General features: G+C 43.4%; 1 protein-coding gene across 3 annotated transcripts in view; it reads right to left on the bottom strand.

The window, feature by feature from the left end:
* The window catches only part of RBM33 (RNA binding motif protein 33), a 114,935-nt gene that overhangs the window by 15,500 nt on the left and 86,544 nt on the right, over nucleotides 1-12,891 (bottom strand). For 2 of the 3 annotated variants that reach the window (XM_082632962.1, XM_082632963.1), the window contains one exon: nucleotides 9-215. The exons of the other annotated variant lie outside the window; for it this stretch is intronic. In XM_082632962.1, the coding sequence (XP_082489088.1) occupies nucleotides 9-215 (207 nt within the window). The remainder of the gene's footprint in view (nucleotides 1-8; nucleotides 216-12,891) is intronic. 3 annotated transcript variants of the gene reach the window in all.

Here is a 12,891-nt window from a genome sequence, read left to right as displayed (position 1 = left end):
GGCAGTACCTTCTTGGCCGGGTGAATCCCTTGGATGCTCTTGGTGCCGGGAGGGCCGGCCGAGTGCGCGTGGGCCCCCGCCGGAGGGTGCAGGGGCTGCTGAGGCGCCCCCTTGGCCAGCGTCACCGTGCGGGCAGGCTGCTGTCTCGCTGCTGGGGGCGGAGGGAGCCGCGGAGGCCGGCCCTCCAGGTGAAGACAGCCATCGCTCTCTCCTCCCTGCCGAAACCAAGGCAGCGCGCTGGTCAGTCTCCGCACGGGCAGGCACCCCTCCCCAGCATCGGGCTCCACCTCGATCAGCGTTCAACTGAGAAGCAAAACCATCAAGCCTGCCATTGCACTAGGGCCACTAAGGAAATTTCTTATTTGACGGGCGTTTGGGTTTTAGTCGAATGTTTCAAATTTAAAACTAAGATCTTTAATTACTGTATCCACTCAAGAGGTCTGTAATTACTAAAGTAAGTGCTGTTGAGTTCAGAGAAATAGTGCTTGACTTTAAAAATACTTCATACTCGACATGCCTTTTCCATTTTCAGGAGCATTCTTGTTAAAATCTGACAGTTTGTATAGGCAGTGGTTTTAAACTTTTAACTCCCGTTCAAACCTAATGAAAGTGGGTCATCATCCTGACTTGCCCCGCTGTCCCCCTGGCACTGGTGTAAATCCTGGGCGTGCCCCAGTGCCTTCCTCCCTGCAGATACAACCCTGAACACTTGGGCTCCCCAGAGCGCCCACAGGCTGAGCAGCACCCTGGTCGCCCCTCCTCCTCTGAGTCACAAGTTCCCACACGTAGGCTGGCCTCCAGCCTCAGTCCTATTTGGAACAAGAGCAGACCAGCCAGGAATCTGAGAAACTGAATGAGGAAATTCTAGAAATGAAAGAGTTACTGGAGGCCCAGACAAGTCCTCCCCACATGGCTGACAGGGAACCACGGGGGGACAGCAGGAAGAAGAGCTGAGGAGGGGTCCGAGGGGGCAACGCACACACAGCTCGCCGGCCAAGGGAAGGGCGAGGCGCCGAGCACCCTCGATTCCTCAACGCTGGCTGACCACTGAGCTAGGCAGCGACAGGGCTGCCTCCCTAGGAGACCAGGCTAAGAAATGAAAACCCCAGGCCCAAATGGATCCTCTGGTGAATTCTATCAACTATTTAAGAAAGACAGACTCCCAATCTTACACAATCTGGTTCAGAAAACAAAAGCGGAGGGACAACTTTCCCACTCATTCTCTCAGACTTGTATTACCCTTTCACAAAAGTCAGACAAAGACATCAAAAGAAACAAAAGCCACAAAAGAATATCCCTCATACATATACATGAAAAAAATTCTCACCAAAACACTAGCAAACTAAATTCAGCAACACAGAAAAAGAAGCATACACCATTACCAAGTAAGATTTATCCCAGGAATGCAAGGTTGGTTTAACACTCAGAAATCAGCTATCAGACCACATCAGTAGAGGAAAAGACCACATGACCACCTGCACTGATACAGGAAAAGCACTCATAATAAGAATTTTCAATGAACTAGGAACAGAAGGGACAAATCAACCTGATAAAGGAAATCTACCAAAAACCGACAGCTCACATCATGCTTAGCGTGAGACTAGTCAGGGGTATTCGACCTGCACATTAGTCACCTGGGGAGCTCTTGGGTGTTAGTGTTCCTGGACTTTGACCCAGAACCATCCAATTAGACCCTCTGGCGCTGGAACCCAGACATGAGCCTATTTTAAAGGCTCTTCCAGTGATGCTGTCCAGCCAGGGCTGAGGACGGCTGAACCAGGTGGGTCCCCCCACAATGGTCTGTGACTCTGTGACGTTATAATGTCGGCTGTAAGTGCCTGAAACGTGATCCTGCTGGGAGCTATTCCAACCTGAAGGAAGACTGTTCCCCAAATGAAAATGGAAGCACTGCGGAAAGGCAGGCCACACTGCAGGACCAGGATCCACACAAAGTGAGACTGCTTCTTGTGCTTCTTGACACTTCTCCATTACATCTTTTATCCAAAAGGTGTGAGCAGGTACCCCAGCCAGGCAGGAATGGCCTCTTCTCAGCACACAATTTTTCAAAGTTCTTATCTTGAAAAGCTATGTGAACACTCTCTAGTTTTGTATATGCTTGAAACTTTCTATACTAAAAAGTTGAAAATTTTAAGGATATACACCACATATTCCTATCTTTTTTTTTTTGCAGTACGCGGGCCTCTCACTGCTGTGGCCTCTCCCGCTGTGGAGCACAGGCTCCAGACGCGCAGGCTCAGTGGCCACGGCTCATGGGCCCAGCCGCTCCACGGCATGTGGGGTCCTCCCGGACCGGGGCACGAACCTGTGTCCCCTGCATCGGCAGGCGGACTCTCAACCACTGCGCCACCAGGGAAGCCCCATGTTCCTATCTTTAAAAGCCAGTAATCCATCACTTATTAATTTACCTAAAATCATATTGAAATTATGTTAGTATAAGATTCATAAATTCACTATTCAAGTGTTAAGTCTCACTGTTCTTAAAAACATCTTTTTACATGGGCTGACACTTCACACTAGCCCCCAGGGCCCACCAGAGGCTGTGCCATAGATCCAGGTGGCACTGGGTCACTAAATTCTCCACACAGCTCAGCTACCTAACAGTCTACTGACTGATCCTCCACCATCTACCTTTTTCACGAATGTGGATAAATGAACTGGCTATTATGTATGGTTAGCTCTCTGGGGAAAGTCTTCCATTTTACGGACTCCCTGGAAGCTCATCAGAGGAGGGCAAAGTCTATGGACACCTAGAGCATATGCCATTTTGTAAGGGTCTAGAGAAACCAGTGGCTTAGACTTTGGTGAGTCTGCTTTTGTTCACCAAGCCAAAATTTCCTATGCATATAGATGGCACTGAGATATTTACTGAATAAAACAATCAACGGTAGATCAGGCTTCTAAAAACTACGTAGTTCTGAATGTGCTATTAAAAAAAAGATTACAGTATCAGGATACTAGGTCCCACTAGGGGCCACTGTCAATTAGTACATATGTATTTACTAAATGCCACTGTGATACTAAAAAGGCCAGCCTTCAGTTCAGCACTGATACTGGGTGCATCAGAAAACATACTGTCATGCTGTACAAATCGGTAATCAGCTGGTACATGTGGTCTAAAAGGAATGATGTCCATATATACGATGGACAACATGGTATCGTTGCAGATATTTTCTTTAGCAATCCAGAGCTAAAAACGTAGATGATCTTAAAAAAAAAAAAAAAAAAAAAAGAAAAAGAAAGAAAAAGAGAGAAAAAAAAAAAGGGAATTCCCTCACCACCAATGGTTAGGATTCTGTGCTTCCACGGCCAGGGGGCCTGGGTTCAATCTCCAGTTGGGGAACTAATATCTCACAAGCCGTGAGGAGCGGCCAAAAAAAAAAAAAAAAAAAAAAGTAGATGATATAGATAGAAAACTTCTATTTAAAAAGAAGAGCTTGCACCAAAAGTAGGATATTTGCCTATTTTTAAGGTATACAATACACCATGTGTATGTACTTGGGTGATAAATATGTAACGCTGTGGTGATCTGATGATTTTTAAACTGGGAATTAAGAACAGAAACATTTAGTCAATAAACACCCCAAACAAAAATTCTCTTTACTGCTATTTTGAGTTAAGAGACTGGTGATAATTTATGTCTGACAATATTAGGTCAGAGGAACACCTTGAAGAACAAAGTTCTAAACTTTTATTTTCCTTTCAAAACAAGTTTACGTTTTAAAGTAAACTTGATTCCCATCTGCAGTTCAGAAATAAAGGTACAGGTATCACAAAGAGCCTCTCCATTTAGGACTTTCCAAGAGATGGCCTGAGAAGACAGTAAATGACGTCTGTGATCAGAGTGCCTGCGGGTCTGGACCTCACCGCCTGGCGGTCTCCTCGCTCCGTCTGCATCTCACAAACTCACGAGCACGGTGAGCACCCCTACTCCTCCCTGCCCGGGGAGCCTCAGCAGCCACCACCCTGACCTGCTCACTCGAGGGGGCCCCCAGCATCTCTAATCCTAAGGTTTCCCAGGCCACGTAACTGCTTTATTTTTCTTCACAGCATTAATCACCACTCACAGTCCTGTCATGCTCACGAGAATGGGAGCCCCACAGGGAGCACTGGTCACCACGGCATCCTCAGGACACAGAAGAGGACCGAGCCCCGAGCAGGCAGACGACAAGCACTTGGTGAGTCAGCGATGAACAAGAAAGAGGGATGTTTCAAGCAGGGATTATAACAAAGGCCCAACTTTTGGGAAAAACAGCTATCATCAGCTTACTGACAAGTGACGGGAAGATCTGGGTAAGGTCTGGAGCTACTTATATTCAGCACAATGTTTTACACCTCCTACAGCTACAAATGATGTAATAAACTTTGTAACAGAAATCTCCAAGGCACCCTAGGCTCTCCATCACCATGCTGAATGGCATCATCCAACATGCTCCACTCACGGGAAGATGGATGGAGCTGTTTGCTGAATGTCTTCAATTTGACAAGTCGTACACTAGGGTCTGTACACTAGGGTCTGTACAGGGACTGTTTTCCTTCAATCCTCCCTCTAGGTAAATATTATTATTCTCACTTTCCAAATGAAAAACCCGAGATCCTTGGTCACACAGCAAGTGCTTTTAGGACTTCCTGTCTCAGTGGCTCCAAAGCATGGACTCCACACAACCTCGTAGGCAAGGAGCTTATACTACCTCGTAGGCAAGGAGCTTATACTAACATAACTATTTTTAGCAGGGTTGGAAACAAAGGGACTAACCATCATTCAATTAAATCATTTTAAGGAAATGAAGGTTTACTATAATGCTCTGCTCTGACGTTTTTCTGGAAACCATGCTGAAGATTCAAGGCTTAAATATAAGTAATAAGTTATTTCATTTTGCAGGAAAAGCAGATTTTTTTTTTCAATTGAGAGAACAATTATTTTCTTTCAAATTAGCACAACGAAAAGCTAATTCTTAGGATAAATTTTAAATCCCAGAGTTATTCCGGTTAACACCAGGTAACATTCAACCTACTAACTTCTAGGCTGTGGCCAGAAACATATTTTTTACACCTACTCTCACATTCTCACAGACACAGAAAAAAGGTGAAAGAGAACCAAGCCAAACTGAACCCACCTATTTATTTAGAAGTCTTCTACAACTTGTGCATATAGTTAATAGCACTGAAGGAGATCCCAAAATTATTAGTTATGTAAATTTAAAAATACTGTTGATTCAAATTAGGACTTTCAGAAACCTGAAAGTTTCATTAAAAACTTATTAAGTTACATTATCATCTTAATGTAAGGAAATAACTAGTCATCTGTGGATGGCAGATTACGTTCCATTCAAAGAAAGGAAATCCACTTTGAAAGTGCATTTCTCTAGGGTGGCACAGTTCCCTTTTAAATTCCTTACACAGCAGTGTGTTTAGACATGATATTAAATACCTTTTACTTCCTCCAAAACAGATGAAGAGAAAAGAAGTTTGGCCTGTCTTAGACCAACCTGGAAATATTTTCTTGGTTTTTTTTCCACAAATAAATATCTTTTAATGAATACTATAAAAATGTCTTTTGAGAGCAGTTTTTCTTAAATATAAAAGGCACTTCCTGAATTAAGTAAGCGTAGGGAACACTTTTTATCAGCTTAATCGTTACAAAAAATGAGGTTTGTAGCCACCAACATTAGCATGACAAATTTATTTATAACAAATTGTTTAAACGTATAGATAAAATGCCCATTGATATTGTCAAGGTAGCCTGCAATTTGACAGATCAAATCTTATTTTCATTCTTAAACATCATGAAGAAGTGGTATCGCTGGCTCGCATTCACTAGTGAGCAAATTGATTAATCCCTCTCTATAGAAATCTCAACTCTTGATTACACCTATCAGACGTTAAGCAGCATTATTCTAGAGTGACAACACTTGACAAATTCCCCAACCATTTTTCTCAGCCTTTGTGGCCCTGCTAGCTTGTATTAACCCTGATGAAAAATTAATTTTCCTTATCTTCTTCTAAACCCCAAAATCCAAATCCGCCAAACTGGCAACTCTTTCTGTAAAGGTATTATGAAAACCTCTAAAAGATTAATTGCATGTCTTCAGGTGACATTAAATTAATTTCTGTACTCATGACAGACATTTGATACTCCGTACTGAGAGGGCAGATAACATTGTCGGGACACAGAGAAGGACAGTGGTTAGGGTCCCAGGGCAGCCTCTTATGAATTCTCCTTCCGATAAGGCCTACTTCACTGTCATGGCAATGCTGCTCATCTGCCAGCCCACAGACCTCACAGAGCAGGTTTCTATTAACTACAACAATGCTGGGCCTGGCCCTGTGATCTTTAGAAAGCTCACCCAGAATCTGGACAATAAATGATATGCATGCTCTACGAAGTTTCTAAACACAAATACATTTCATGCTCTAGTTTGTCTTTGAGACTACTACTTAAAGGAGAAAAGATAAAAGAAAACAAACAGGCTAATAACATTCTTATCCAGGCTCCTGTGTCAATTCCCTAATTAAACTGCTGCAATATGATATGAGGTGAGGACACTTCACATGTGCAGTGTCCATCTATTCTATGCAATAAATTATCCTTTCATACGGCAAGCATGCAAAACACGTAAAAGCAGTAACTTAAATCTAAAATGCTTCCTATAAAATTCCAGTAACAGGTCTACACGGGTTGAACTGAAACAAAATCCATAAGGTTAAAGGGATCTCACAAGTGCTTGCTTGGGCTTCCGGGAGAAAAAAAGGATTCAACCGGTAGGTGCACCAGGATTTCGCCTTATGGTGATAACACGCACAGTTATTCAAGTGCTCTCTCTCTCTCTCTCAACATTCTACCTTTCTGAAACTAGTTAGGTTTGGGGAATCTTTTAAAAGCAAAATTAATTGGCCTTTGGAGAAATATACCAAAGCCCTGAGCCTGTGAGGGGATCTGATGCCCCAGGATTCTCCGATTTCTACAGCACAGACCTACCAATCTAAAAAAAGGGAAGGACTGCTAGAAGTGACACTGCGGTTCAGCCAGCAGCGGGAGGGGCCCACGAACTCCGGCTTCTCCAGCAAGAGCTCCCCCGTAGGGAGGAAGCTCCAGACTCTGGAAAGCAGACGCTTCCAACCTGCCCCGATGGGCAGCTGGGAAGGACCTACTTTAGAGCGCTGGGCGACTTCCCGGCGCAGATGACGAGGCTCCTATTCTTGGTAGCCGTTCGAAGTGAGGAGAGGGAAGTTACCCAAGACGCTGGAGAAAACAGATTCCTTTTCTGCTGGAGAAGGTGGGTTAGCAAATCCTGATTCCTAATTCCAAGAGAATTATTTCTGATTTAACCACTTATTTCGCTCTGAAAGAAACACCATATGCCTAAAAACACCTATAAATTCATGTGCAGACATTCTAATTCATTAAAACTGATTCCTGTCCTCTAATGAACAGTAGTCTATTTTGCCCAAATTTAGAGGTCACATGTTTAAGAATGCTTAAAACGTCATACCTCGAGAAGTTATCAGTTCTTCCCACCAAAGTGTTTCAAAGCTCTTAAAAACAATTACTTATGCACAGTAGCCTCTCCTCCGAAAGAAGATTCTAAAATATACATCTTGTCAAACAAGCGATTAATCAAGATCCGTGCCCCATTTTCCTTCCTCTCGTATTTGCCTTTCGGCCATCTGACTGCTCATCAGCTCTTCTAACAGGGAAACGATCAGGCAACAAATGAGGCCCAACTACAACCAGCCACTTGGCCACTCTCCCCACCAGAGAGGAGAGGGATGGCAGGACGAGAGGGAACCAGGGGTCAGCAAGGTGGGAGTCTGGGCTCTCACCTCGCCTCCTTAGACGGTGGTGCCTCCACGCCCGCCCCCACTCCCCGTCCATCTGGGCAGGGCCTCTCCTGGCTCCCCTACCTGTGTCAAAGCAGCTTCTCGGACACTCAGCTTCCCAGAGGTGTTTCTCGATCACAAGCCCACTGCAGTTCTGTCCTTGACTACCCATTTCCAACTCACTTTCACCTGACTTGCTTTCCCTAACTGGTCCTCTAGCACGGCATCAGCTCTTGGGTACTGCCCGAAACCATGGCATCAAGTCAGTTTCCACCAGAAACCAGTGAGTCAGGACAGCTGAATCCTCCAGCCGTGGCCAGGCAGCTTGGCGAGTCCCAGAAGGACAGCCACAACGTGAGCCTTGTTCTGCCTTGGCCTGGGGCGTGGGTCTCCCCAAGGACGAGTCATCGCCACAGACTCATCAAACGGCAGCCGACGTACGATACAATCGCATCTTGTAAACTGAATTAACAAGGATTAATGCTACTCGTGGTATTATCATACTCCGCTCACTAGTGTCGTCTAAATGTCTACAACATACAGCTATTACTTTTGTAATCAGAAGTACCGTGGGGCGGGGAACGGCGACAACACGGCACTGTGTTAGCTCCTCCTTGGATATTTCCATAAAGAAACTGTAAACAATACCTGTATTTTTAAAGGGAGAAGCTACTTCTTTTCTCTATTATTTCAACACGTTTCTTAAATATTTATAACGTACTTGAGACAAAAAATGAACTGAAGCGGAAACCCAGCCTCAGTCGGGAGCAGTGACCAGGAGACAGCTCCAGCAGTGGGCAGAGAAGGGCAGGGCGTGGCGGGGGCGTGCAGGTGCGGTGCCGAGAAAGGGCGCAGCGTGAGTGTGGACGGAGCGGGGAGACAGAACTGCAAGAGCGAGGCGGCCAGACCACGGAACAACAGGGCACGTCCGGAGAACGGGAGGCCACGAGGGTGACCACTTGTATCCCCACCTGCAACTCCTTCTCAGACTACAGTCCCCTAAGACTGACAGATGACTCCAAGACCAGCACTTCTGTTTCTAGTAAATCTGATACACAGTGTAAGAAACTCCTTATACTATTTTTGAAACTTCTCTTAAATTGAGATTACGTATATCAAAATTAAACGTCCCCCACTCCACAAAAAAAAGATCAGGTATGCACACACCATCGCGCTAGAGAAAATCTGAAAATAACTTTTGAGGAAGAGAAGAAATCTACAAATGCACACCAACCCCCAAAAGCAAGCTCACACAAACAAATTGGGACCTTTTACGTGAAGCATTTTGACAGCCTTTTAAAAGTAAAATACAAGCGTATCATGACTGGACAGCTGGCTTTCCTGCTGAGGCATTCTGTGCTTCTCCCATTTCTCTGTGTGGCCAGCAGAACAAAGGGCTCTTTTCTTAATTTGCTGCCAAATTCTTAAAATTTTCATGACCTCAATTAAAATAAAGCAGCTGAATTCAGAATTTGCTTTCATTTTCTTAAAGAACACCGTAAGAACACACTTTTTCTTCCTTTAACTAAAAGGAAAGGGTAGTAATATCTACTGAGCCACTGCCATGTGCCCAAGCACTGTGCCACTCATCTCACCCATGTCACGACAGTTAACCCTCACAGCCACCCTGGGAGAAGCTTAGCCTCATTCTGAGGACACGGGTTCATTTGGGCCAGGTAACCCGACGCAAGCATCTCAAAGATTCCCCATTTCCCCTAAACTGGAAGACAGAGCTGCAGGCCTAATTAAATTCCTGAATAAACAAATTTTGCATGGCACTTGCTCGTCCTAATTCTTTTTTCTGGTGTTTAATCACAAAACATGGCTGAGGATGATTATACTAAGTTTACAGTAAGTAAACATTTTTATATATGCTCTGTTATTACCTGAAGAGTTTTTCTGGATTATGTATTGATTATGAGAGAAATTATGATTGGGGGCAGGGGGGCACGGCACACAGCACAGCTTGTGGGATCTCTGTTCCCCAACCAGGGACTGAATCCAGGCCCTCATCAGTGAAAGCATGGAGTCCTAACCACTGGATCACCAGGGAATTTCAGAAATTATGATTTAACAAGATTGCTCTTTTGGTTTCTGAAAATTAAATACTTAAAAGTAGCTTCCTGAGAAATGAGCAAATGGAGACTATTCCTATGTTTTAAATAATAAAAAGAGAACCATTCCATCAAATAAAATTCTTTAAGTAGATTACTTATATAAATAATATTCAGGGAGGCACACGAAATTTTAGAAGCAATATTTGCCAACATTTAACACTCTTTATAAGTAGCATTAATTTGTTCCTTTTTAAATCTCACCCAACAAATCCAGACAATATAAATGGGAAAAAACTAAAATTCACAAAGAGATTGATTAGCCTCATAACAAAAGGTCTCTTTAAATTTCAAATTCCCTTAATGATTTCAATTTTAAATAGAAAATCTGATCTATTTTGATTTACACAGAAATGTTCAAAGACACATTTCTAGCACACAGCTGGCCATAGCTATGCTCAGCCAGGGTACACCGTCCCTTGCTTTAACTCACCATACCAGGCTACTCCACACAGGTTCCAGAACAGGCGTGATGGAAACCCAGCCGCTCCCCAGGCCTGACTCCACAGCTGACGCCACTCAGCAGGCAGGGTTCTGTGGCACACCTCTAAACCCTTCTCAACATACTCTGCAGCCAGTCACTACCAACTGGGGCTGGCAAGCAAAATGAAACCTGATCACCCCCTTATCCTAGAACCCCCCCTAAAAAACTCACTGGAAAAAGTAGACTACTCTCCCTAATCTAGAACTAAGAAACCTAGGAGGAAAAGGAGTAGCAAAAATAGCTATTATAAATAACGGTAAAAAGCACAGGATTTAGAAGCCTCACTCTACCAGTTAGTAGCTGAGTGGCTCTGGGCTACTTGTCTGAGACTCAATTTACTTACCTATGAAATGGCAATAACAGATCTAACTCATAAAGGATGCTGTGAACACATGCTAAACACCTGATAAACAGTAGCTACTATCTATTATGCGGCATAAAATCAGGGAACGTATTTCTAGAAGGGGCCTTAGGAGCATTCCAAAAAGAAAATGGACATTTATAAAGTACCTTCTACGTGTTAGAAGGGCCCCCAAGACAATAAATAATAGACAAGCATCCAGCCACGGGTCTTCCTCAAACACAGCCACGTTGTTTTCACCTCATCACACTCTCCTGGTGACTGAGGGCCTCAACCTCCACGCCCCACACACAGGAGCTTCGGAACGGCCAACAAAGAACGCATGATGCCAAGACGGCCCCCGAAGAAAGTCAGGTACGACTCTGCGAGCTACAAACCCAGACCAGACCCTGGTCAGAGACTGTGTGAGAACCAACACCAAGAAAGACTTTTCATTACGTTCTTTTTGAAAATGCTTCCCATGTCCGTAATGCATTAGCTCTAACAAAGAGGAACAATATAAAAAGACTAGAAATTCTCCTTCGATGATTAGTATGAATTAAAATCACTTTGAAGACAGTATAATTAATGAAAGGGCAGACTGAAAAACCTATAGTCTTAAGACTCAGGCTCTTTCACCTTTTAAAAAACCAAATTTAATAAAATCCAAAGATAAATTATTTAATTACAGATAATGAAATATGGAAAATGACAAAAGAGAAGACCTTATTGATTCACAATTGCCTCACAAGTAAAAGTTCACCTAAAGAAACCTAATTTAAGCTATAATATATTTTCAATTTGTACACCAGAATAAGACTGCCAAGAAAATTCTGCTTTCCTAACAATCCTGCTGAAACCTATTTTTACTGTGATCACCGCCAGAGCACAATTTCTAGAACAGCACTATGTACTGCGATAGTCCTGTGTCCTGTCTGAAGACCAACTACTAGAACGAGGAGACCACTGAATGCAAAGAATGGTTTAGTTAATACATTCAACGCCAGTTTACGTTAGAAAAAAAGTGAAAGAAATCAAACTGACTCTCTGAAAAGTAAATTTCTCTAGAAAACCTTATAAATAGAATATCTATTGTATTTCTGCACTAACAGAATGTGAAGAAGTCCTGGGCTCATAGCAAAATACAAGAATGTGAACTGACAATGAAATGCTTTTATTAAACAAGTAACTATAAACCTGAAATGCATAAATAATATTCTGCACAGGTACGATATACAAGTCAATCCTCCCAGATGCTAAGCCCCTGTCAGACCCTCACCAGGGTGGCTGGTTCAGCTCCAGGCACACAACACAGCACAGCCCTGGGCATTAATGCCATGGTGCATGAAAGGAGAGAAGGACCAGCAGGAACAGAAATAAAAGGAAAAATGAGAGCATTCTTAGCACCTACAAGAACTGTCTCCTTTTTGCACAATGCGTACGTTACAAATAGTTCCTACCCACCAAAAAAACACACAAAAAAACCCAGGCCATTAGGGAAACACTGTTTGTTCTGGTTCAGAGAGATACAAACAAACAAGAGACATTTATCCTCTGATAAGGTGAAAGTTGTCGACATGCTATTGGAGGAATTATTGGAATAAATCCTAATATACAGAACATGTTGGTTAATTAACTTAATACTTAAGAACTAAAAAGGGAGCTAAAAAAACCATTTCGAAGTTTGGCAGACAGCTATTTTCATGTAAAATTCCTGTTGTTTTCCTGTGTATTGTAAAATTATATAGCATGATTTTGGAATATGGTCTGATATAAAAACTATATTTTTTTCCACTGGAGAAAAAAGAGTAGCAAAAATTGAGGCAGATAAATTCTGCGGAAGTAGATAAATTCGTTAGTTGAAGGCTGCCTGTGGACAGCAGAGCCGTGCCCCGCACCTCCTAGTCTGCTGGAGCCGAGTGCCCAGGCCCGCACCGCACCACTGTGGCTGCCCAGGGAAAAGGCCTATTCCCAAACCATCGCCCCATGGCCCATCCTCAGAAGTTTCTAACTCAAGTAAAAAAATGAGACACTGACAAAGTATGATTAAAACACGGTCAAAAGCAAAAGGCCACACAGACACCGGAAACGGATGAACACTTGGGTCTTCACCT

This window comes from Mesoplodon mirus (assembly GCF_964341445.2).
Source record: "Mesoplodon mirus genome assembly, chromosome: 9".
In the NCBI taxonomy this organism is placed as follows: domain Eukaryota; kingdom Metazoa; phylum Chordata; class Mammalia; order Artiodactyla; family Ziphiidae; genus Mesoplodon; species Mesoplodon mirus.
Note: the sequence above shows the minus strand (reverse complement) of the source record. Positions and strands in the feature narration are given on the sequence as shown.